The sequence below is a fragment of the Pungitius pungitius genome, chromosome 8 (genome assembly GCF_949316345.1).
Source record: "Pungitius pungitius chromosome 8, fPunPun2.1, whole genome shotgun sequence".
Taxonomy (NCBI): domain Eukaryota; kingdom Metazoa; phylum Chordata; class Actinopteri; order Perciformes; family Gasterosteidae; genus Pungitius; species Pungitius pungitius.
The window spans coordinates 688887-715662 of NC_084907.1; the positions used below are offsets into that span (position 1 = coordinate 688887).

A 26776-nucleotide genomic window follows, 5' to 3' on the forward strand; every position below is an offset into this window, starting at 1 on the left:
AAGTTAGAAAGAAACTTAATCATCAAACTTAACTTCTATTAAATAATATGTATTGAAAGCCAAGTCTTTAAATTGGGAAATTACATGTGGTATTGCCATAACATTTTGTTTAAAAATACTTACTAATGGATTTATTTGACTTTAACTAAACTAAATTTACTCTAATACTGTATGTAATTAAAATGACTTGCACTTTCCGTATTTCTAATTCACGCTCCTTTATACGCCAATATTATTTATATTTTACTCCACTAAATGTATTCTACAGCTTAAGTAAGTAGTTACTTTGCAGATTCACGATATTAACACAACATAAATATCTTATAAATTAAATAAATATGTAATAATTATGGATTAAGCGGTCACTATAATTATTGCCACTTTTAACTTTAAGTATAATTTGATGCAAAATTGTAGTTATTGTTCTTCTTGTTGACAGATATTACTTTGAAGTCTCCCCATTTAAACCCGATTTCAATCTGGGGGAGAAATTAATTAAATGTAGTTTGTGTAAGAGAAGAGACAACAGCAAATGACACAAATAAATACAAGGCTATTTCTTCTTGTCCTTAGTGTCTTCTCTGCAGTTGAGGAGAAAAGGACACTGGTCCAAGCGGTGCCCCCCCCGGGTGTACCCCGTTCCCCCCATCACCACCCCCCGTTACCACCCCCCCCGTTGCCCCCCATCACCACCCCCCCCCCCCAGTTACCACCCCCCCCCCCCCGTTGCCCCCCATCACCACCCCCCCCAGTTACCACCCCCCCCCCCCACCACCCCGTTGCCCCCCATCACCACCCTCCCGGCACCCTTCCCGCTGGGTGGCTATGCAGAGGCAGTGACGTCACCCGGCTGTCTCTCGCTCCCTTCCTGCTGCATCACAACAGCCGTGAGTAGCTCGAGTAGTACTGGTGACCAGGAGGGGGGGGGGGGCAGGATATCCACAGCCGATTCATTGACAGAACAATTCGATTTACGTTGCAGCCGTTTGCAGCGTCGTAACGCGGGGGACCGGAGCTGGTTGCAGTGCGATAAGCCCCCTCCAGCCGCTGGGACATGGCCAGGCCCGAACAGGTTCTGCTCCTGGAGCCTCAGCACGAACTGAAATTCAGAGGTAAGAGGGGAGGGCCCGGCTTCGACAGGGAGGGGGGGCTCAGCCAGCGGTGTAAGGAAGAGGGGGGGGGGAGGAGGCCAGTGTTACGGTAACAGGCCCGGAGGGAAATCTAGACTTCACATTTAAAATAAAATAATACCTTGTGTGAAAGGAGTGAGAATGAGAGGACGGCAGGTCAACTTAAAGCTAGTTAGCTCGTTAGCTAGCTGGATTAGCTTCGGACAGGCTAGCCGGGCTAGCCCGGCCCCGTCTCGCACGTTTGCTGTAACAACGGACACCAACGTGGTTTACAGACCACACGTCCACCGGCGAGTAGCAACCGTGGCAAACGGCTGACAGCGTGATTTACCTCCGACATGTTTAACCTTTCGTTGCCCATGAGCGTGCACATCCTTAGCAGGTGTAGCTAGCTAGCGACCGCTCGCTCTCTGATTGGCTGCCTCGCTGTCACTTAATTACCTGACGGCTCACGGGACAAACTAAACCCACCTGTGCTGCTTGACGCGCGTTAACCGCCGTCCACGGTCTTCTCGCGTGGGCTGAAGGACCGTCAGGTGTCGCTCGGCATCTGGCGGCATTGTGCCACGTTGCTTTAGGCCCGAATAAAGTTGCATAAACACATCCCGGTACGTTGTACTGGTACAAGATTCTGCCTCGTTTTGAAATGTTAACCCTGGACCTCTTTATAACGTTTGTGTGAAACGTGTCCTCCTGTCAGCAGAGTTGTCTCAATGAAAACTGCTTTGAGAGGAGAACTAACCTGACATAAATAACACCCTCCCTATTTAAGCCTCTGCTCACGTGAGGGTTGATTTTACAAGAAGTGCAATGTGCTGCACACTGATTTATAACTATGGTGACACAAGGGGCGATAAGTATGTCTGAGGTTTTCAATCCTACGAATTAAGTGGACACATACAGCCACCATGAATGAGCAAGTGTCCAGTCAAATGTGTTGCTGCAGCAGGGTTGACCAGACAGAGAGAACTATGTCCCCCCTCAGTGTGATGGACAAGAAGACAACACCACGGATCACATGTCAATGATCAGGCCCTATTGGCACATTTCTGAGCCAAATGCTCATCTTTTGTCCCAGATACTATCAACAAATCTTCACCAAGAAAAAACTTGCTGCTCCTAAACTTTTTTATTATTCCTACGATCTGACCTTGAAAAGGAGACGGCTTCAAACATTCTACCTTCATAGTAGTTTTTAACGGCTGTTTGTGGTTTCTGTGAGTTGGACGCCGTCCCGAAGAAACTTCTCAGGAAAGTAGTATATCAGGTGTGCAGTAGTCGGTGGGGCGAGTCGCTTTCATTAAAAGCCTTCAGAAGTCGGGCCAAGCTGGTGAGGGTCTGAGTTCCTGCCTCCGCTCAGAGGGGAAGAGAAGTGTCCGATGCTCTGGATGTCGGCCGAGCTGAAACTTTATCTTGAATCTGGTGCTAATTCGGCTTTAGCTCCGTGTTTTTATGCACAGTTCGTGTGTGTCTGTCTCGACTGTAAAAGGTTTAGCTCCCAAGCTGAGCTGCTGTAGTGCTCTAATCTCATTTATGGTAGAAAACCCGACTTGTTTTTTTTGGCGTCGACGGTAATCGAGGCATAAAGTGAAGTTGGTAAACAAATGAACTCACCGATCACTTTGTCTCAAAGCACTTATTGTGAGTCGCTTCGGATAAAAGCGTCAGCTAAATGTAAACTTAATGTCTTAAAACCCGAAGCAACCAACATCGCAGCTCTGCTGATGTACTGGGCTGCACCAACATATTTCTACCACACAGATCAAATTGGTCCTCTTTCATAGGCATAAAATGAATCTTGAAAACTATTATTTTTTTTTTAAGCGGCAGTGACTAACGGCTGGCTCCTCTGGGTCTATATGAGGGTTTTGGGACATACATTTCTCCAAATCAATGCATTAACCAGATTAGGTTTTTAGTACTTTATTTTTTTATTTTCTACACTGTATAACACCCAAGGGATTTGACTTTTCTGTTAATGTCGTTACCTCCAAAGTGAGAAGAAAACCTCACACCACAGTGGAGTTCGCTTGCTCTTGAATGAGTGCAATAACTGTACCTCTGAACCTCTGCACTCATTTTATTCACCCATATTTTTCAAATAGGTCTGGTGTTGTGCTCATTGAAGGCTGTTTGAACAGCAGAACCAAGCAGATCTTTAATTAAGAACAGCATATTTCTGTGCTAACAGGAAAAGAAAAATACCTGTTACTTCCAAACAGAAATTAGGCCCCTTAACGGATATGGAACTATTTATTATTGGCAAATAGTTTAGCCTATTCTTAACACAGTGGTCCCCAGACGGTAACTCACTAAAATAATGATTAAGTTATACCTTATTGTCCCAGCTTAGGGAGTTCTGCAGCATATTCTAGTTCTGAAGGTCTTATGTGAACCTGCTGGTTGTTCCGCTCCTCGCCTTCATGTCCGGGTTTCTCTCCATTCTCACAACCTCAGACATAACTCAAGGTTGGCCACGTCTACATTATGTGTCATTAACCAATAGAAATCATAAGTAATTGGACCCAGCTGCCTTCACTCAGGGGTTTTAAAGAGGTGAAGACCACAGGAGGAGATGTCTAACGTAGACAATACCAGGTTTGGGCAATAATTTAACACTTTTCAATTTGCTTGATAGTTAAATTACATGCAGTTGAAACGTGTCGACGGATGAACAGAAACAATGTAACTAGCTTTTTAGAATCAATATTAAAAGGTTAGTGCCTCGTAAACAACAACAAGTGGACTCCAGTGAAGATGTAAAGTCACTTTTGTGCGTTATGGACTAATGTGTGCTTGGTGGATCCGGCCTGGCGGAACCTCTGAGACGTCTGGACGATGGCTGGAATTATGTGAAGCCAAACTGCATCCACTATTCTGTACATATCCTACACAATCTACTCCTTAAAGACTCCCTTCTTCATGAGGACAGAATAGAACAAAAGAAACGCACATGGCCCGTTTACAGTAATCCAGTTCTCACCGGGTTGTGTTACTGAGATGCAATGTTTTGGGGGTTTAATGTGATTAACACACTGAAATGATTGAGGACAACCTGTATTAGTTGAATTAGTAAAACCCAATTGTTTGGTCAAATAAAGAGTAAAATGTGCAGCACAAGGTCCTTTTAAAAGCTTGACCCCATCTTCCCTCCTCACAGGTCCGTTCTCAGACGTGGTCACCACATACCTCAAGCTCTCCAACCCTACAGACCGGAATGTGTGCTTCAAGGTGAAGACGACAGCGCCGCGCCGATACTGCGTTCGGCCCAACAGCGGAATCATCGACGCCGGGACCTCCATCAATGTCTCCGGTATTGATTGAGACCGTGATCCATCAAAGTTGTTGTTATTAACTTACATGTAGCTGGTCCTGTGGCCAAAACGACCAGTAGATCAATTAGATCTAATTTAAAACGTCATCTTTAACTACTGAACATTTGCTGGTTACACATGAGACTCGCTGTATTGTCTCTGATGTAGTGTAGGTTTTATCATAAATGATCCATATTTATATATTAAACCCAGAGGGTACGTAAAGGTGTGATGGCAGCACCATGAGGATGAACCACAGTTCAGGAAAAAGGCCTAAGATAATTAAGCTAATCCATTATCTCTCTATCCTGATGGGTTTTGCTCTTTCTCTCTCACACACACACACACACACACACACACACACACACACACACACACACACACACACACACACACACACACACACACACACACACACACACACACACACACACACACACCCCACCACTCGTCTCTGGTTACAAAGTGTCCCCTGGTCGGGGGGACGGGTACAGGCTCGCGTTTCCTCCCTGTGGCACCGGACTCCTTTTACAACTTCCCCTATCTGGTGTGAACGAGTGAACTGGGTCGGCCGGGCCTCCTGTCAGCAGCTCACACGTTCTTTCCCACTCCCTTATTGGGGCGAGAAAGGTCCGAGGTTTGAGCTCTTCTGACGATGTCATCACTAAACGAACAGGCACCGCCGGTCTGAAGGGAAAACTCAACAAGACAACAAGATGGTGCGTTTCTCACCTTGCAGGCATCAAGTTGGCTTTTAAATTTCACTCTGAAATAAATAAGCAGCACAGCTGCTTTTTGAATTTCTTCATTTGATTATTTGTAGAACTAGATGATTAATGGTGTCTGCATGGCATAACATTTTCAATAACTAGAAAGTTTTATAGTCCAATAAATGATTGGTCATCATTTCCCAGACTCACATTTACATCCAACATGTTCTGCTTCATTCCATAACTGATGGTATTTAGCCGTTCAAGAACAACATTTTCTCTGTGGTTTAAGAGAAACCGTTTCGTTTACCAGACACAGATGGAGGCGCGGGCCGGACTCCCAGCATTCTAACAGCACCATAAATGATTTTTATGTTATCATGGTAAGACATTGTAGAAGGTCTAGTTTTTCCGTTTGTTGGGTGACGACTTCATAAAATATGAGACGAACATTCAAAGATTTATTAGAAAACCTGCACAGAACAACGTACAGGCTCCACTTCAAAAGCTACTTAATGGTGATTCAAATAAGCACTAGTCCAACCAATAGCATCAGTATTCAGGAAAATATATATTTTTTGGCGTATAGGAATATTTGAACTTGATCAGTAACTTTCTGGCTTTTCTTAATATTGGACAAAAGCTTCAGTTGAGTTACAATCGTTGATAAAGTTGTGCCACAGGACCCTGAAGCCTGAGACGTGTCATGTGCTCCGCTGAGGAGACACTGAAGCTCTGTATGTTCCCCGTAGCCATGACCACAGGAATGTTGCTGAGCTCCATCGCCCTCATGTAGCAGCATCCAGTGGAAAAAAAAAAAAATCCTTGTATCCAAAACAATTGAGCTTCTTCAGGGAATATGTCCAAAGTCTGTCTGACAGGCTCCAGCTTGTTATCATTTCAAAAGAAGGTAGAAAAAAATAATAGCATAGCGTAATAAAGAAATGTTTTTTTGTTCCGGTTATCATAGTTAATTTCATCTTCCACACATTCCTGGTGTGTTTTTTGTCTGCATTAAGATCCATATTCATAAGGCCTTTCAGGTGCTACACTGAGAACTGAGCCTCAGTTACAAAGCGCTCAATGCTCACCGGTAGATGTTTTGCTCCCTGACTGACGTCTCGCTGCTTACAGGTGACAGGTGTAACAACAGGTGACCAGGTAACCCAACCCTGCATCTAGTCCTGATGACTTTTACCTTTTGTATTGTCACAGCTAAACGGACATGAGAGACATTTCAAACATTACCCGTTAAAGCTTTTATTGTTATGGACCCTGTGGTCGGCTCACTCTTCAATGATGAGCCAACATTCATTTGAACCATTTTCTGAAATATTATCAATCAAGCATTTGAGAAAAAAAACAGCTGGTTTCTATTTAAATTAATAATTAAAACGCTTACCTGTGTCGAACCTTGTGCAGACTCCATTAATCATACTCTACAGAAGGAAGGTTTTCTTTCTAATGGTTCCATTCATCACCAACAAGAAGGCAGGCACTGCCCCCCCCCCCCCCCCCCTCAAAGGAAGAGCATTCAAATGACTTTACGTCTAAGCGCCTTTACGTTCTCAGGAGCCTTTTCATGTCTCTCACTGTTTGCCTTCCTGCCTCCGTCCTCTTGGACTTGAGGTAGATGGTCGGGCAAATTGGTTCTGACCCAAACAGGACGTTCTCAATCTGTTGGAGGCGTCTGTTTCTGGTTTGCGATCTTGAGCGGCCCTGATTGCTGTAATGGTGCACTGCGTCTCTGAGGCCTCCCACTCGGGGGAGAATTGGCATGTGGCATTTATGAAAGCATCCTGACGGCCGCACGGCTTTGAAGTTCGGAGGTCGTTGGGCCAGGAGTCACGCAGCCAGGCGTCGGAGACGTGGTTGGTACTGATGTTCAAAAAATGCCTTTCAATTACACCCTCATTTGAAAAGGTGAAAGGAGTCAAAGGTCACCAGCCTCTAGCCGTTTTATCTCCTCTTCACTTGAATACAGACATCAGAAAGTGATCATTGTGAATCATCATTACAGCTTTAAAATACCTCCTCAGTCATTGGAGTGACGTCCAATAACACAGTGACGCGCTGATTCCAACCCAACACCTGCTTTCTGTTACGTGTGTAATGCTAAGAAACAAAAAAGAGGCTTGGAAGCTGTTAGAGAAATTACCCCCCGGGGTATTTGTAGTTCTGTCAGTGTTTTGTCGTCATGGTAACGCAAAACGTAGGAAGACCCCCCCCCCCCCCCCCGTCACTTATTCCGAGCAGCAAGAAGACGCGCAGGAGCTCGTTTTGTGTGTTTTGACGTTCCTCTTGAACCCGACGCAGAGTGGAGGGAGATGGAGAGCAGATCTTTACCCACAAACGTCACTTTGTGTTTCAGTTATGCTGCAGCCGTTTGACTACGACCCAAATGAGAAGAGCAAACACAAGTTCATGGTCCAGTCCGTGCTCGCCCCCCCTGACATGACCGACATGGAGGGAGTGGTGAGTCCTTAACAAACTTTAAGAGACTACAATCACCAGTAAATGTTCTACTGCTTTTCTTTGATGGCGTCCATGGGAACGTGACCCTCACCAGGTGCCTTTGGACAGTCTCACAGTCACTAACATCCCAACTTGATCTCATACATGTAAACAGTGAGGATTCCTGTACCCAGACATGTGTTTAGAATGTTTTACTGTCAGCCTTCACACAGCTAAACAATAAACGAGAGCTTCCTGTCACCTCGTGACGAGTCATTATCAGCAGCCTCTTGCAAATGATCCTTTTTCCCATAAATCATGTGTTGAACCTGATTTCGTTGTTTCTGGTCCCAGTGGAAGGAGGCCAAGCCAGACGAGCTGATGGACTCCAAGCTCAGGTGTGCTTTTGATCTGCCGGCGGAGAACGAGAAAACGGTAAGTACCACTCTCCTCAGTCCGGATGTCAAAGGCACTCAATGGTTTTAGTATGTGGACACGCTGAGGGCAGACTGTAGATATCAAGCAGAAACGTCTCTGGTCTCCACACCTGTGGCTCTGGTGCAGTTCTGTCCTCATCTCTTTCCGCCCCCTTTTTTCGGTCTTGAAGCATTAATCGTCATTACCTTCGCTTCTTTCTCACATCATCAGCTCCCATTTGGATCGATCCCACATGCACTTTATTATCGTCGCTTTTCTCCTCCGACGCCACACAGCTGTGGAGACGTTATCCCATCGTGACATGAACCACGTCCACCGCTTTCAGGAGATGAGCCCAGATGGTTGTTTACAATCAGCAAACAGCCTCTAGTCAGTTAGACGGAGGTCATGTTGATAGAAAAGACAGCTTCATCCAACTCTCCCCCAAACATGGAGCTGCTTAAGGGAAGATGTGCTCGTCTCAGGATGTGAACTTAAGGGGCCGGTGGGTAACTTGTCTCCTGCTTACTTACAGCACGACATGGAGTCCAACAAGATGTCGTCCAGCTCGCTGAAGTCAGACTCCTCCGCGCAGCCGATGAAGGCGATGGGCTCCACCCTGGATGACGGGGAGGTGAAGAAGATCATGGAGGAGTGTAAGAGGCTGCAGATGGAGGCTCAGAGGCTACGGGAAGAAAACAAACAGATCAGGGTGAGTGAAGGGATTTGAGGAGAAGAGTCGGATCATTTGTCCCAGACAGCAGAGGCCGCGTTGAGGCCGCGTTGAGGCCCGCGTTGAGGCCCGCGTTGAGGCCCGCGTTGAGGCCGCGTTGAGGCCTGTTTGGGATTAGAGGGCAAAGGTGAAGGAACAAAGCAGACCACAGCGAGCGTGATTCAGTCACTGTGTTCCTACAGAATAACCTCAGAGGACCTCAGGGTCTCGCAGGCCAAAATAAATAAACCCCCCCCCACTAACTAGAGAATAAAGCCTCCATAATCCGTCCAGGCAATTTAGAAAATCAATGAGGTTTTCATCCATCACATCGATCAGGGAAGTTCATTTCATTTTGTTTTGCCAAAAATCGCAAATTCCACATCAGCCCCAGAGGGCTTTACAGTCTGTGCACCTGCAACATCCTCTGTCCCGAAACCCCCCCCCAAAGGGATAAAAGGGAAGAAACCTCAGTGAGAAGATCAAGTGAGTTTAAATTTAGTGCACACTGACACACACACGGCTCCGAGTCAGATCCCAACACCTCGTCCACTTTAAGCTCGCCAGAGGCAGGACGACTGTTGGCTGCTCCTGCGGCTGAGATTAAACTAGCAGAGAGCCCCCCGTCCCTGCCCCCCCCCCGCTGCTGGTAAATGAAGCGTGTTAAAACCTTGGCGCCTTCTCTGAGGATTGGGTCACATGACGATTCAAGCCGATCCTTTTCCTTTGAGCCTGTAAATGAAGGGTCTCAATCTCATCGACTGATGGACAGGATGATTGATGATTGGCTCTTTTTCTCCCCCCCCCCCCCCTCCCCCCCCCTGCTCCAGGAGGACGACGGCCTGCGGATGAGGAAGAGCAACGTGATGTCACCTCAGCACTCCTCACTCGGCATGAAGAAGGAGGAGGGCTGGAGCGTCCGCACCGTGGCGCTCATCGTGCTCTTCTTCGCGGTGGGGGTCATCGTGGGCAAGTTGGTGCTGTAGATGGCGGCGCCGTGCGGTCGGGGCGCAGCATGCTTTTGGAGCACGATCTGGGATTTTGGATCAGAGATGCCATATCCGCCGGGTGGGGGGGGGGTACTAGTTTTCATTCAGTCTCATTAATGTAAAAAATAAATAAAATTCAATGGTAATGTTTGAGGAAATTAAAAAGAAAAGGATTCATCATTACTGGTCTTGTTCTACGTAATCATCACATAATTATTCTGGCCCTTTTCCCCAAAGTCTCATGAATTCAGATTACTGGGGGGGTGGGGGGGGTGTGAACGGAAACACCATTTAAACCCAGGGTTCCAGACCCATTGGATCACACGGCGAGGTAGTGGTTCCTCTGTGAACGTCATTTCAGTCTATTGTTGTTTCTTTTTCTAAGCCTGCGCTCATGTGTACGTAACCCCCCCCCCCCACCCCCCCACACACTCACTTTACAGTATAACCAGGTGTTCCTTCCAGTTAAACCCCCTTTAAGGAAGGAATTTACCAAAGTGATAATCCACACAGGGCTACCATAGTGAGCTCTGCAGGAGTCACCCTGTCTCTGATGGTAGATCTTTGATCTTCACCTGTCACTCACAGAGGGGAATGTTTGACTGCATGCGTTCACACACACACACACACACACACACGGATGGTTTGAATCTAATTTAACGCTATTATAATGGTGATAATATTATGTCATTTGCCTGTAGGTTTGCCCAACTACATCTTCGGTTTTCTTTCTCTATTGTTGCATTTTAATGATTTGAAGTCATGTTTTTTCTATTTGAGGCTTGAATCATTTAGAAGTAAAAGAAATCTGTTCCAGATTTGTAGGATTAGATCATTTCTGTAAATGTTATCCAGATGAAAAGCTGGCCTTGTGAACTACTTTATATCCTCAAGGGGACCACACGTTGACATTGTACTGTTCCAGAGCCAATGTGTTTTTTTGTTGGTCTAAAATAAATAAAAACATCTTTCTCCAAATTTGCATGAGGGGTAAAGTAGCAGCAGAGAGAATCCGAATCGGAGCCGTGGATCATTCTGCTTTGCGATATTTGAAGGAAAAAGAGCAGTTGTTCAGATTTGTATCCTCATACGATGCAGGAGTTCATTATCCATTAATAGACTGAAAGAAACCGTTAATCCCATTTGATGATCAGAGAGAGGAGCTCGTGTTCCTGCTGTTCTCTGCTTGTGGTCATGGTGAGAACAGACCTTCAGGTCCTCTGGGTCATTTAGTGCTGCCACGACGTCGTTCTTGTCCAATTAGAGTATCACAACATTTGTACGTGAAGGAATATTCCAAAGTATCAGAACATACAGATTCTTAATTCAGCGCAGTCCAGATGTGGCTCTCCAAGCAGGATCAAACCAACATTACATGAAGGCTGATTGATTGCGGCCTGGTTTAAGACGCACATCACTGACCATCACCGTGATCTATGTACGCAGTCGGCAAACTGTTTTGTATGTATATAAATAAATAAATACGTCTATCTGAGAAGAATATTACTATTCCTAGTTCAAGTAGTCTCTCTGGTGTATAAAAACAACCCAACCTGGTTGGACTGTGTAGCATCTTAATAAATTAAATGAATAAAGCCCCTACCAAACTGTGTGAGGTCATTTTCTACATGCCTGGGGGGGGGGGGGGGGGGGGATTAGCATCATGATGGAGATCTGGGTACTTTTATACAGTGGAACTCCTCCAGTGACTTTTACCTGAGCCGGACCGATGTAGAACTTCTGTCCCGTGTGCAGCACTCAGCCAAGAAAAGAAAACTTACAAACTTAGGAAATCCTTTGAGAGGTTTTCACTCTGCAATGAGACGTCAAAGTGATTCAGGGAGGCTTGTGGACCGGATGCTGTGTGAGGACATCGCAGTCCTTCGAGCACACAGAACCTGTTGAGGCCCAATCCAACACAGCGAAGCGTCGCTTCCTCTCACGTGTTCACGAGGTCTTCAACAGTCTGAACGCATTTCCAGAACCGTCAAAGGTTCTTCCAAACATCTGGCTTGTTAGTTGTCACCACTTTGCTCCATTTGGCAGCAGAACATCGTGCTTTTGGGAGAATTAGGTTCAAATCTGTAACTAAAAGGAAATGAATGAACCCTTTTGGCTTTGTGCTGCTGTCAGTGACTAAAACAAATTAACACTCAAATCACCATGAAGCCAAAATAGTTCATCAAATAAAGATGCTTTTGAACAAATGTCGTTGTTTTTGGTTTGATAAAAAAAAGGTTTACGGAGGAGAAGTATTTGGGGTGAATTAGACCCTTTTAGGTGTCACATGGAACAAACTACAACACTGAAAAGTGAAAATCTGAACACATAATATTACTCATAATAAACAGTTTTGACATGTTTTACAGCTGCAGCCTCTGAGACTCAAAGTAAAAAGTCAGACTAAAAGAATCCTCAAAAATAAATGTTAACATGGTTCTTTTTGTGATATTTTGGAGCGGATCTAATGAGCCGTAAAGATGCAACAAGCTAGAACTGCTCAGATGAGACCCAACACACGTCCATAATACCCAGTATGGACAAACTAATTGACCTTTCCTTGACTTCACACTGAACAGCTGGTTGTTATTATTCATCAGTGACTTTTATTGGCCACAGATTGTTTTTATCCTCCATCCAGATACTTTGATCTTTAACCACTCGGCCTGTTCCAGAGGTTCTGGTCTTCAATGAGGTCTGTATGCACTCATTTAATTATGCATCAGCACAACACTCTCCTTTTTGTGGTGTTTGCTGTGTGCAATATTTACCTTTGGAAAAGTGATTTTTCACTGTCGTTGCACTGCTCTGAGAAATGAATCCTCCTCCTGCTCAATCAACAGCTTTTACATATTTGGCACGTTTGTTTACCCTTAATTTATTTTCCAATGAAACAAAATACTCAGCACTTTGGCGAAGCTGTTTGGCTTCCCGATAAGTCAGATTTCATGCAAATTTCTTACATTCTAGAAGTCCCTGAAGGGGTTTTTGGGCCCTAACTGTTTGAGAAGGACGTGCAGCTTGCCAAAAAGGTTGGAGGCTGGACAACTGGCAGCGGACGGGTTCTGGAAGACTCGACCCTGTGGCACATCTGTCATGAAGAGCCTTTCAATCACTGGTGTGATCCTGACCTTAGAATCATATTGGATAATGGAGAACCCTGTTCATCTGTTATATTTTTATGTGGTAATATATATTTCTTCTGGGATTTACCCCATATTGTATATTCAAGTATTTTAATGATGTATTTGTTTACATACTATTTGACTTGCTTAAGATGAAGGAGGCTGCAGAACTTTATGAAAATGATCAGCAGGGTAAATATCAACGTTTAATTAAACGTTTGTTTAAGAAACCTTCACTGTGACAATAATCACCATCACGACATCATTTCGTGGAGTCATGAGGACAGCGAGGGTCAAACATCTGATCTCTCCTGGTCCTCTCCTTAGAGTCACTGTGTAATGAGCCTGTTCTTCACTTTGGTGCCAGACGAAGCAGGAAAGTGGCTCTGTGGCCAAAGAGCTTTGTTCACCTGCCTCATGACGCACATTTCAATAGAAGCTCCAAGGTGAGCGTGGTGTTGTCTCCTCTGCTGTGACTCGTATTCCCCTGGTAACAATGATGAGGGGGGGGGGGGGGGGGGGGAGGGTTGGAAGTGGTTTCATATCAAGGAGGCGTGTGTGCTGATAGCTGCGTAGATTTTCATGGGACCACTCCTCTATTTCTTCAACCACAGGCAGCACAGCGTCCTTCTTTTACCGGAACATTTGTCAGAGCAAAGCTCCAAATTGTTGGTGGTTTGGAAACTTGGTTCAGCTGAAAGGAAACTCCTTAAGTTTCTTTCTTTTTCTACTGTATATAGGAACATTCTTCTAAAGTCAAATGAAGCTATTTCATGGTCCTAGTTTAGAGAAGCACTTCCCTCGTTAAATCGACCTCACAGAGCTTTGGGCAGTATTTCTGGCGTGAAATAATATATATTATATATATATAGTATCTATGTAGTATACGTAGCATTTGAAGCTTTCTTAATAGTTAAAGTAGAAGCAAATTCACTAACTTATCAAAACGTTGTACTACGGCCCACACTGAGCGCTATGCTAATGTCCCTAGCATGTTAACACTAATTAACTAGTTAACACTCTAATGAAGAATTGTTTTACTATTAACTATGTCGTATGAGCGTATTTACCTGCTGGAGTTCACATTTTTTGTCAACTGAAGCCAGGAACATGTTCACTATTTTGCTATCTGCATGTCAGCATAACCAGCTTAAAGGTAGCGTTTATTCATTCCGTCTCTAACACAAATCCAACAGAAACCACATCAATAACTAATCGAACCATCTCAGCCAGGTGGCCCCACCAGGTGAATCCAACAAGGCGTCCATTGACCAGATGAAGGATAAAGCTGCTTCTTCTTCGTTTATTGGGCCCAAAACACACTGATGTTTCTATTCTTCTTTCACAGAAATCTATATTTTAGATAGTGACTATTAACCTGATGTTGAGACCCATCCGGAATTCAAGCGTACTTCCTTTATACTTTACTTTAAATGATGCTACAGGCCTCTTTTCTCCTTCAATAACCCACATATCCATAATTAACAGGTCGACCGGCTGCTGCTGCGTTCATGGCTTCTCCATTTAATGACAGATAAATGCCACTCTTCCACACTCTCAGCTTGTGGTGTTGGCTGGAGGAGGAACAGATCTCAGGCCTGCAGCATGACCTCATGGGGCCAACAGCTGCCATCTCCATTCTCACAGGAGGTAATAGGAACAGGATCCAGACTCTGGAAACAACGTCTTCCCTCTTTCACTCGCCTTCTGTCTCCTCTTTTTGAGCATAACATAATATTCATTGGATGGTTATTGTGTTTATTTACTCAGTACAAAGTACACTTGGCAAACTTCAAAGGTAAATTCTGTCATTCTGCTTGCAGCCCCTGAAAAGATGGTTTTAATTCTTCTTAGCAACTAAAGTCAATACTTTTTTAAACCATATAACACACATAGAATTACAGTTTCACAGTTCTGTTAATGCGGTTTTCAGCACAAGAGCTATGAAAAAACAACATCTGTATGATGCTTGTCCAGAACCGAGTGGCATGTCATTATGTGTTAGAAGTAGGGCCGGGACTCGATTAAAAATGTTAATCTAATTATTAGAGGCTTTGTAATTAATTAATCGAAATTAATCACATTTTAATTGCATAAATATTTGACCTGAGAACAGTGAGAAGTCATTTTTTCACATGGATTTTTATTTTTGTTCAACCAATTCCAGCAGACAAGTGTAGATCACTTGCATCAGCACACATGTCGAAAAAAGTGAAATAAGGATCACAGCATAAAAGTAGTGAAATCAACTAGGGCTTTATTAGAAATGCCATTACATGACTTTACTTGACCTGCAATTCTATTATAACGGTATGGAACGGTTGTGGATTTCAGCCTGAGAATCTATGAGAATTGAGGTTCTCAGTTCAAACCTGCTCTCTCAGAAGGAGGGTTTGGTTGCAGTCAGGGCTTCAAACTGTAAGCTTTGAAACAGTTTTGAGGTTTAGTAAACAATCCCAAGGTCTAATATGAGAAACGGACACGATGAGGCATGTGCTTCAATAGCACAAGGGAACAACTGAAGGGCTGCAGGCTCCAACCTGCTGTCTGAGGTTGTGGGTTCATGCCCCTTCATGCAGACATCACTTCTGCTTTGAAAGAGTTTTGAGGTTTGAGTAGGAGTCTCAAGGTTAAATACGAGAACCGAAAATGTAATTTGTGCATGGTGAGGTAGTGCAGCACAAGAGCAGAGGAGCTACTGTCCTTGCCCTGTAGGTTGTGGGTTCAAGTCCAGTCTTGGGTTTGAGCCTTTGGCTTTACTTCAGGTTTGAGTAGCAATCTCAAGGTTTAATACAACAAACAAAGGGCTGATTAGTGTGTGGTGAAGTAGCACAGCGGAAGAGCTGCTGCCACAAGCCTGCACTGCATTTGAAGGTTGTGAGTTCAAGCCCAGTCTTGGGTTTCAGCCTTTGGCTTTACTTCAGGTTTGAGTAGCAATCTCAAGGTTAAATACAACAAACAAAGGGTTGGTTAGTGTGTGGTGAAGTAGCACAGCGGAAGAGCTGCTGACATAAGCCCCATCTGCACTGGCCGCACTTGAAGGTTGTGGGTTCAAGTCCAGATGTGGAAATAGCATTTAAAAAGAATTTTGAGGTTTAACTCACATGCTCAAGGTTAAATGGGAGAATCAAAGTTGCCAAAATGTGACTAGGACTGGTAGTGTAGGGGTGCAAGAAGGAGCCGAAAGCCTCTGTAAGCGCCGCCAGTGGGTTCAAATCCCGCTCCTGCCAAGTCTTGAGCGCACTACCGCGGAGGTAGTAGTGGGGGCATTGTCCCCACTGGTTGTTTCAGAGAAGTGTACCCTGGGGGTTATGCAGAAACACAAGGCGCGTTCACTTGAGTTATGATGGCATTGTCAAGAATGATGAAGAATCTTTTGAATGATGATGAATTAACTAAATTTGATGTTAATTGCTTTAGCCTTTTAGCACTCATTAGCCATGCTACGTAGCCTATAGGATTCCACCTTTTTGACGGGAGAGAAGGCCGGATGAGTCAGATGTGTCTCATTCAGTGGTCACACTGACATGAAACTTATTACAGCCTCTGAGGGCATTTTTCAAGACAATCACATGTTTGTCTACTTCAGGGCATCCTGTGGACAACCTTAAACTGACAGTCTGGCACAGGGTGTAGATTTGTTTACCCTTTTTAGTGCATCCACCCTCCAATTCTCTGTTACATTCAAATTCAACTCACTTGTGCCTTTACCAATGCAGGAAGGATGAATAGCACGGTTGATCCTCCAAGATGCACCAATCCGTCTCTGGGGCAATATCCCATTATGATTTTTTACAAATGTCAAAACTAAAAAAGGATTTAGGAAGAGCCACCATGTCCCTTGAGGGTTGAACCCAGATAAGGTTTAAAGTACAGAAATTTGGGGCATTTGGCATTAGTGACAGGGATGTGTAGGTTGCTCCATCTAAGATCATTCCAGTCATGTCATGGGTATAAAAATATTGTGAGAAAAGTCAAAATATGTAGGGTCAAAAAAGAAAAGATTTTTTTTAAAATAATAGGTAAAAAATTATTATAAAAATATATGTATGGTCAATATATACATATAATTTGATATATAAAATCGAATTAATTAGAGGCTTTGTAGTTAATTAATCAAAATTAATCACATTTTAATTGCATAAATATTTGACCTGAGAACAGTGAGAAGTATTTTTGTTCACATGGATTTTTATTTTTGTTCAACCAATTCCAGCAGACAAGTGTAGCAATAGCATATTTAGAAATATAGTACTTTCAGAAATTCAGGTAGCCTATAGGTAAGTAGACCTTGTGTAAACTAGGTTTTTTTAAGTAGACCAATACTTTCAAGGACATTCAGAACATTGGTTATTTTTTCAGACGTGGACTTAGTTACCCTGGTCCTTAAACCAGTCATCTGGTGCAGTGTGGGTTGGGTGTGGGTCCTTGTACGTCCACGCTAGCTGCTAATTGTGTTGCGTTGAGGTGATACTTGAGGCTCGATGTGAATTCCTTGTTGCACAGCTTGCACACAACCACGCTCTTATCGACGCTTCCATCCGTGTGTTTATTATAAGAAGATTTCCCATTCACGGGGCCACCCGACACGGTCTCGTCAGCTTCTTCGTTCATGTTCACTGTGGTTTGTTGTTGTCTGAAGTCATGGACGCTAGTTGGTGCTCCAGTATAATCGGTCCCCCCGAAACTCATCCAGTGAGAAACGTTCCGCGGTGCAAAAAATACGTGTAAAAATGCGTAAAAAATGTTTAATGTGTTATTTTTTGTGTAATTAATTAATCTTAATTCACATTGTAATTAATTAATCGTAATTAACACGCTAAAGTCCCGGCCCTAGTTATAAGCAGTGAACGCTTTGAGGTGTGATTGACAGGTCGCTATCAGAACGCGTTGCTCTTCCGCTTCGGTTCACGGCTTCAAACCAGCAGCCGAAGGTAACGTCACCGTGATGACGCATTTTATCAAAGCTGTAGCTCATCAACACTGTGGAGCCTTAAAGAAATGTTCCTTACTGGTTATAGAATGCAGACTATTTGCATGTTATTTCAAAATACTTAAATATAAACAGCTGATTTTTATTCCTGGCTGCAGTCATTTAAAAATATAAAGCCGCAGTCTTTTTACAGGTGGAGGATGTTTCTCTGTGGAGGCGCTTCATTTGCTTCAGTCTCAACATCACGTTCCTCTCTGGTCTCTTTACTGCTGTCACATTATCATCAGAGACACACACACACACACACACACACACACACACACACACACACACACACACACACACACACACACTGTGGTATTTTAGCTGACAAATGATTCAAACTTCATGGATGATACAATTTGGTTCATATTAGTATTCATTATTATATTTCCACATTTTTGCTAATTATCAAGAGATACATGCAAACACTAAATGGATGAGTATGTTAAAGATTACACCTGCTGCCCAGTGGGTTTAATACAGTGAAAAGCATGTAGTGCTTAACCGTTAGCACGACTGTGGACTCGGGTTATTAAAACTAATTGAACACAAGACGTTATGAAAAGCCACTTTTAATACACATACAGAAAATAATCACTTTTTAAATTGCAAAACTAACTGAAATATTGAACCAAACTATTCCTCATATAAAAAAATACAGTATAAATGGTTAAAATAAATATTCCTTTGTCCGTTTGGATCAACTAGAAAAGCCGACTGTTACAGAAGCTTCTACAGAAGAGCTGAAGCAACATCTCCCCCCACAAAGAGGACGGCAGCTATAGAGGCTGATTGCAGCATGTTCTGTACAAAGTGCATTAGTTCTACTGCATTAAAAGGTTTGCCTTTCAGTTCGATGTGGAAACAACCGACCACCACTTTAACTTTGAAGTAACCATGTGACAAAAAAATGAATCTGTTCGTCACACAAGAACAAGACGTGTAAAAGAATATAACTTTACATACTCAAGTGATGACATTTGTATATATTGGTGGTTTATATACAGATTATTTCAGAGTGGAAATGCAGCTGCAGTCTGGAGTCAGTGAAGCACCGGCAGCATTCTGGTGATTCCTCCTGAAATCTGCCATGAAACACTGTCCATCAATGACTTCAGCTGTAAAACAGACTTCATTTGCAATCAGTGTCCCTAATAAACCCAGAAGCAGCTGCACAGCACAGATCCCAGCACCAGTACCACCAGCCGGGCCCGGGCCTCCGTCCCGCTGGCCGCCAGCTGCTTGCTGTTGAAGGCTGAGCCGTAGCGCCGCGAAGGCCGCGTGTCGCCGCCGCCGCAAAGCCCCATGGGAGCCTGAAAGGACGTGGGCCTCCTCTGGGGCCGGTCCGGACTGAGCCCGTCCGTGGGCCTCCCCCCGATGAACAGCAGCGGGCGTCTCCGGGGGTCCAGCTCCGCCTTGAGCAGCTCGTACTCCTTATGCGGCAGCTTGATGCCCAGCAGGGGGCAGCCGCCCGTGGGGGTCAGGTCCTGCTCCACGCCGACCGCCCAACCTCCCGCACGGCCGCACTTTCCGGGCCTCGTCCCGTTCAGCAGCGCCGCCGTGGGCCCGTCCAACGCCGCGACTCTCACCCGGGTGACCTTGAAGACGAACTCGGTGGCCCCCGAGACCTTGGCGGAGGGGTTCCCCTGGGCGAAGTGGCCCGAGGCTCTCAGGGTGAAGGTGGGCCGAGAGCAGGCGGGGTCCGAGTAGTGCCGGTAGACCCCCTGCCACGCGTGCTGGTCGGGATCGAAGGTGAAGTCCCGGGTGAGGAAGAGGACGTCGGGTCGGGTCTCGCAGCGGCCGCTGACCCAGCGGCCCGCCAGAGCCAGAGGAGCCGCGGGGCTCCGGGGCAGAACCGGGGGGCGCTGCTCCGAGGAGCGGTACACCAGGGCGCACACGGGGCAGGGGTGGGTGTGGTGCTGCACGGAGACACAACAGCTGCTTCAGACATGCATCCACGGTTTATTTAGCACATGCAATCAATCAATCAATCAATCAATCAATCAATCAATCCGTAGAAAATGAATCTGCATGAATAATCGATTCATTGTGGGTTATAAACGCTGAACAGGATTGGCTTTATGAATAAAACAACTAAATGTTCTCAAAGTTTGAACTGTTGGGCCGTCAAAATATAAGAAGGTTCAGTGTTAGTTGCAGAAAATGCAACAAAACACCACATTTTAGCCAGAAACTTTTTAGCTTAATTTCCAAAATTAAATTCTTATTCGGAGAAAAGCTCCTTGAATTCAAGGTTCCGCTGGCGGCTTTGTCGCTGAGGTTCTACCAGTCCAGCTCTGCTGAATAACGGTCTCACCATGGCGTTCTGCAGCGGCGGCTGGTACCCCGTGGGCCGGTGCTGCGTCCTCTGTGTCCAGTCGGTGTGAACGTCCCCCAGCAGCAGCTCCTGGACCTTCCCCCCGCGGCTCTGGTGCTGCGTCTCCACCCGCATCAGCGACATCTCCATCATGGAGAAGCCCAGCGCCTCCAGGCATCCCCGCCCCGCCCGGGTGTTGTACAGCTCCAGCGGCTTCCCCGGCACCACCCGACCCAGGGTCGGACCCACGCAGGTCGCGGGCAGCCGGGAGGCGAGCCTCTGCCGGGCCGCCGGCCCGTGGACCACGAGGCTCACCTCGCTGAGGTGGTGCTCGGCCTCGGTGGCGCCGCGCGTGATCCAGGACGCCTGGCGCGGACGCAGCTTGCCCCGGATCATCAGGGAGTAGGCCGGTTCCTCGCAGCCGGCCTCCTTGTAGTAGTGCTGCAGGGCCCGGAAGTGACGGCCGGCGTGGAATGTGTACGAGCGGGTGAGGAACTCCGGACCGGGCCGGACTTCACATCTGCACACAAAGACGGAGTTTAGTGATTCAGAGCCGAGGTTCCTTCTTCATGAGCAGAAATCCATCCATCCCGTATGTGTGCTTCATCCCAGATGATGTTTGCAGAAGGCCAGCAAAAGGACAAAGCTCCACTTATTCATATTTTACTTTGAAAGCTGTCAACCGAAATCAAAGAAATGTCCCTCTCACAAAGTATTTATTAATGAAAGGGTTTTATTAAGCTGCTTATATACATATAAGGTCTAGTTGTTTGAAACTGGTCCTGAAAACAAGTCTAAATTCCACATTTCTGTGAATCAAAAATAACTGAAGGCCACTTCTAGTTAAAATGTATTATTTTTAAGGCAGAAACAACTTAAAACGAAGGGTGCGGATGAGTCCTGGAGGACCCTCACAGGGACGGAGTGGATCTCACCTGGTGGACACCCAGGTGCCGTCCAGTCTGGGCGGAGTGTCTGCTGTGACCCGGCTGTGGCTGCGCTCACAGTCCTGCTCCCCCCGGCTCTCACTCAGGTTGGTGGAGGAGGTGAAGGAGGAGGCTGTGGGCACCTCCCACAGTTTACTCTGCGTCGCGTCCACAAACACAGCTACAGCCAGAAGACAAAGAGCATCATTATTATTATTAGTGTTGTTAACGTCTGTAAAAGAAAGGAAACTGATTCTGGCGCATTCTGCTGTAGGAACGCAGCTGTAGACCTGTCACTCCAACCAGCCTCCAGCTGCAACACACCCGCCTTGTTTTGGGGGTCTGCTTGGAGGCAGGAGGTGTGTGTTTGTGTGTGTTTGTGTGTGTTTGTGTGCAGGGGTCTCTGACAGCAGCCAAGCAAATCTTTTGATAATATGAATTAAACAAACACACATTATGAAGGTTCTCGCTTTGGTTTCCCCTTAAACTGACCCTCAGGTCAATGGAAATGAAGTCGTTGGTCATCAGGCCTTCATCCTCCCAAAGGGCTCCTCTCACGTGGTTGTTGATTGGTCGACTCTTTCTGCTTCTGTTTGCAGTCTTTCTTCTTCTACACGCTGCAGTATTCATTGAACAGACCCGTATGAGGGTGAAATGAATCTGCTCCCCTCTGGCATTCTCTCTCTCACGTTCTCCTCTTTCCTGGAGCTCCTCTGGGGGGGATGAATGTGTGGAATCTCCCTGCACGCCGTGCGTGTTGGACTTTAGAGGCGCTTGGGGAGAACATCACCTGTTGAGCCTCTGGTGGGTCTGGGAGCTGTAAAGATCCGTGTGTTCTGAAGGAAATGAAGGGAAATGGGGAATTTGAAGGGAAATAGGTTTTTTTTTTGTGACCGTAAAAAGGCTCCGAGATGGCGGCGGACTGGATGGCGTTCATGGACCTCGTGTCAGAGGCAGGATATTGTTTTTGTTCTGGAACGCTTCCCACATGGCGACCACAACCAGAGACACTCTCATGGAGATAAAGTCACAGACCACAACCAGATTCAAACTTCCTTCTTCAAGCCGCCTGTCAAATCTGCGGATGAGATGAATCCTTCTTGTTCAGAGGCTCCGGTGTGATGATGTCACACTGATCAGGATCAGTTCACGGCCTCTCGTGGCTCTGCTTTGTGTTTTCAGCCATCTGAAGCTGAGGTGCACGTCGCCCCGATGGTCGCAGGTCGTGGAGCCGTTTGTGCTGCTGTATCTCTAAAGCGTTTCCCGAGGTCGTTTCCTCCTCTTGGGCCTTACTCCAGCTGGACATGTGGTTGCATTTACCAAGAGAGGACTCATAAAAGCAGAGCTTAGTCAAACAGAATTGCTCGTCGTGGGTCTCGAAGTATTCTTCTACAAAAGAGCTCATTCCAACCACAAGTAAGGAGATGTAATGATAATATCCCCCCCGACTCTGTGGAGGAGACAAGGGACTGATTTAGTCCACTCACTTCCTACATATCAGTCAGATATTAATCATTTTACTGGTGAATGGCTGATTTATCGTTCAGGAGCCCATAAAACCTCCTTTAATGATGTAGTATGCAACTCTCTGTCATAACATGCTGCATCCTTCAGGGAAGGTCTTTTTACCCATAAAACCAGTGTAAAACTGATTCTACCCAAAAGTGACATTTTGCATTATTCGCTCACAGTTTAAACTTTAAGCTTAAAGACTGGTTGAAATGAACTGTGTTCATTAGAATTGTGGCGTCTGACCTTTAATCTCACAGTAAGAAAAGAGAAGCTTTTGATGAGACTGTCGGCCTCTTAATGCTCACTATCAACATAGAGAAAATTCTTATTCTCATATTGTTTTGGTAAATAAGCCACAACCATTGATGCACGTATGACAATGGGGTTGCTATAGCAACACACAAAGACAGGCCATCATTCAAGGCTATGAATGTGTTGACCTTTCTAAAGACACACCGTCCTCTTTCTGCCTTTGCACTAAACCGGATTCCAGCTAAACGACACACTTCAGATATTCAATTACACCCCCCCCCCCCACCCCACGCAGTGTCAGGGCTCCCCCACCAGGGGGCAGCGCGGCGGGCGCTGACCTGCGTGTGGTCTGGACCGTCAGTCTGTCATCACCACGGACCCTCAATTCAGCCGAGTGATGGGCGGCCAAAGTCATCGACCTGTCTGCTATATTTACACACACACACACACACACACACACACACACACACTGCTCACATTGATTTACAGTACACTGCAGAAGGGAAGCCATTTATGAAGGACCTCCGGGCTGCACTCTGTTTGTTTGTGATGACGCTCTCTTCTCTCGTGTGAAAGTACAGCTTCATGTGCTTCTGTGTTTGAGCGATGCTGTAAAAACAAGAAGCAGGTCCAGCTTCGGGATTCAGGGCTTCGCAGGAGGAATCTCTTCATCGGAGAGAAGAGATTCATAGCTGCTTCTACTGAGGCTTCCAAGTGAAGACCCACCTGGGCCACTTCCTCCATGTTCCAGCAGTTCATGGGTCTCCTGAAGGCACTTTCTCATCTCTCTTGGCCTCGGTGCTGCAGGACAAAACCCTCCAAACTGTCCCTGAAGTGTCCATTGCCCCCCCCCCCCCCCCAGTATGTTTACGGCTCATTTCTCCTGGGTGGATTTCAGATTCCATCCTTCTGGGGCGCTGAGGTGAATGGTCAGGATGAGGAGGGAGGGGGGGGGAGCTACAGAAGCAGAGAGATCCGGCTCATTCCACCTATTTACCAACTGGAGCACATCTTTCATTGTTCACAGCTGCTTCTTCGGTTGCTCCTCCACGTTTTGGATCTTGGTTTTATGAGACGAGGCTTGTAACCTTTTACAAACACCTTTGCATTGTTTCCTCCGAGGCAAAGTAACGCTACTTTGTACTTCTCTTGCTCAATTTTCTCTGTCAAAGGGGCCTTTGAGAAGCTCCACATGTGACATTTTCTATATTTAACATGTATAGAAATAGAAAACATTGTGGTTTAACCACGCTGACAGCTGACCACTTTACTCTGCTAATCCGCTAACGTTAGCGCAACAAAGAAGTCAACCAAAGATCTTACACATGCAGATGGCTCAATACAATAATAATATATCAATAAGTCTGTTACTATGGGAGCTTCACCTCCTATTTATGGGGGATAATCACTGAAATAACAGCAGTTGGTAGGAATGGACATCAACCTCCAGCAAACCTCGTCTCAGAAGAAAGTAAAAAATTGAAAGAGAAGTGGATTCAATACAAAATGTTGGAGACAGAGTGAGACGACTGAGACCTTCATCAAAACATCTCAGTGTCCAGAACACATTGAAAGATCAGTGAAACATCTACCAAACCAAAGTCCACTCATGCAAAGCAAAGAGAGAACCCGATGTTGGTGTCGTGACGTTTCTCTGCTGAAAGGTTCTACACAAGGAATGTTCTCCACCAGCCCCCCCCCCCCCCTCTGTCGCCTAAAGTCAGGCGAAGGTCAGCTTGATTTAGAAGTTTTTCAAGGAACACGAGGTCTCTGGTGTTATTGTAACCATGGGCCCCCCCTTCCTTCTTTTTTTTCTAGCTTTAACCCCAGTATCTTACAGCCCCCCCCCCCCCCCCCCCCCCCCGACCAGGGGTCTCCCTCTGTTCTCCCTCAGCGTCCTCATGGACGGACGCTGTTGTCTTTTCATCACTGTGTAAGCTGCATAATCCAGTGGCCTCGTTTATTTGGAGAAGGGATCCAGAGGTTTGACCGGCGGAAGCTTCTGACAGTTCGATGGTTCTCCACCTCCACCTCCACCTTCAGCTCCACCTCCACCTCCAGCTCCACCCTCACCGTTTCCTCACCTTGGCTTTCAGATGAAAGCAGGCGCCGAGGAGCTGATGGTCCATCTGGGTCTTTGAGTTTCACCCCCCAAAGCTGGGGAGACAATTATTACATCCAGTGGTGATGTTCACATCCAGTCCAGTTTGTCTCATGTCTTCACTGCTCATCCAAACACCTGGAGAGCCCCCCCCCCCCCCCCCCATGTGCCAGGGTTCCTTCTCACGTCCCTCAATGAGGCAAATGAGATAAAAGGGCTTCAAAGATATAAAAGTGTTGGTTTGAAAAACAAGTGGTGGCTCGGTACGTTCCACTCTGTCCTTAAATCAACTTATTGCTTCTGCCCTGTTCGGGGGGGGGAACTGCTCCGCTCCCCCTGACATCTGCTCAGGGCCAAACCTTCAGCAATGAGAAAGAAAACAATCCACAGATCCCCCCCCCCCCTGATTACCACTGAAGCAGCTAGGGACGGACGGGGGGGGGGCATAAGGGGGAGGCTTCTCTGTGTGATAACTGGGCAGATGCCCCCCCCCCCGTCCGCTCTTAACCAGCCCTGATGGAGCCCCGAGGTGACGGCAGTAATGGCGGCGTCCTGTTGTTCTAACCATTAGCGTGACATCGTCTCCAGGGTCACGCGTGTCCTCTTCTTCAAAGGCTGCTCCGACGCTCTGAAGATCCACAGGTGGGGGGGGGGAGGGGGGGCACAGGCCTTTCACAGGTCTACGTTCAAAGGGCCGATCCACACGTTGAACTAATCACTAATGACTTATAATCACTTCCTTGTAATTAGTTTGTCTGTTTTAATGTTCTTTACACTAAATGTTCAGGTCAGATTTACCTTCTCTGTCCAGCCTCTAAGATCCAAGTCAGTCAGTCCCTCACTGCGAGAACCTTCATTTTTATTAAATACATTTGGACAAAAAGTTTGCAATTCTGCTCATAATTTAAATAAAACTACGTATCCCCAAAGGCAGCTGGGACACACACACACACACACACACACACACACACACACACACACACACACACACGTGGTCCTGAAGGTCCGAAGTGGACTCACCTTGCCACATCCAGAGCATCCAGACCCCCCCCAGCAGGTGACTGAAGTGTCCCTTCCACATGGTTCCTGCTTCCGTCGCACACTTTGCTCAGAGGCTCCTCGGCTGATGGAGCAGATGGTGACGCTCAGGACGCAGAGGAGACCATGGAGGAGATCACCATGACACGAGCAGATCAGCAGAGTCCACTAGTCCCTCGGATGGAGGTCTCCTGTTCAGCCAAGTTTAGTCTTCTTCTTCTTCTTCTTCCTCTCAGCTCTCACGGCTTGATATGAACGTCCAGCAGGAACCACACGCTTTATGCAACTTCTCCACACTGCAGCTTTCCTCAAGTGGGGGGAGAGGGAAAGTCAATGCTCTCTCTCTCTCTCTCTCTCTCTCTCTCTCTCTCTCTCTCTCTCTCTCAATCACACGACATCGCACTGAGTGCATGAGAGCAGGAGGAGTATTTAGTCCTTGTGCTCTCCTGTCGGGCCGAGGGGAGGGAGTAAGACGGAGAGCGAGATGGAGGGAGGGAGGGAGAGGGAAAGTTTGAGTGTGGGTGCGTATGTGTCTGGGAGGAGGAGGAGGAGGAGGAGGAGGAGGAGGGGGGGGGCTGTTGAAGCATGGAGCTGTGAGAGCAAGGTGCAAAAGGGCAGCAGCAAACGATTAGAAGAACCCAAAACACACGGCATGTTCTCCTTCTTACTGAAGCTCTGAACTGATCAGACTCAGCAGTGAGGATTCTTTCTAAAGCATTGATCCCAGAACCAGGAACCACTTACCTGTCTCTGATTGGCCTGTGTTCTTATCTGCAATCCTTACTTCATTCTTCTAAATGGGTT

General features: G+C 46.2%; 2 protein-coding genes across 3 annotated transcripts; one reads left to right on the forward strand and one right to left on the reverse strand.

Moving 5' to 3' along the window:
• The first annotated feature begins 766 nt into the window (after positions 1-766).
• vapb (VAMP (vesicle-associated membrane protein)-associated protein B and C) lies at positions 767-11336 on the forward strand. Of its 2 annotated transcripts, XM_037491106.2 has the most exons (7): positions 767-887; positions 983-1112; positions 4291-4443; positions 7526-7629; positions 7963-8043; positions 8561-8737; positions 9568-11336. In XM_037491106.2, exons 2-7 carry the CDS (start codon positions 1055-1057, stop codon positions 9721-9723), a joined length of 729 nt encoding a protein of 242 aa, XP_037347003.2. In that variant the 5' UTR covers positions 767-887; positions 983-1054; the 3' UTR covers positions 9724-11336. The 2 variants fall into 2 exon arrangements, with proteins under 2 accessions (XP_037347003.2, XP_037347004.2); XM_037491107.2 differs by lacking the exon at positions 767-887 and having other exon boundaries at positions 894-1112.
• Positions 11337-18380: 7044 nt separating this feature from the next.
• Positions 18381-26397, reverse strand: apcdd1l (adenomatosis polyposis coli down-regulated 1-like). Its single transcript, XM_037489732.2, has 4 exons — positions 25955-26397; positions 21079-21250; positions 20144-20663; positions 18381-19745 (listed from the first exon to the last, which is right to left on the reverse strand). Exons 1-4 carry the CDS (start codon positions 26013-26015, stop codon positions 18978-18980), a joined length of 1521 nt encoding a protein of 506 aa, XP_037345629.2. The 5' UTR covers positions 26016-26397; the 3' UTR covers positions 18381-18977.
• Positions 26398-26776: the final 379 nt, after the last annotated feature.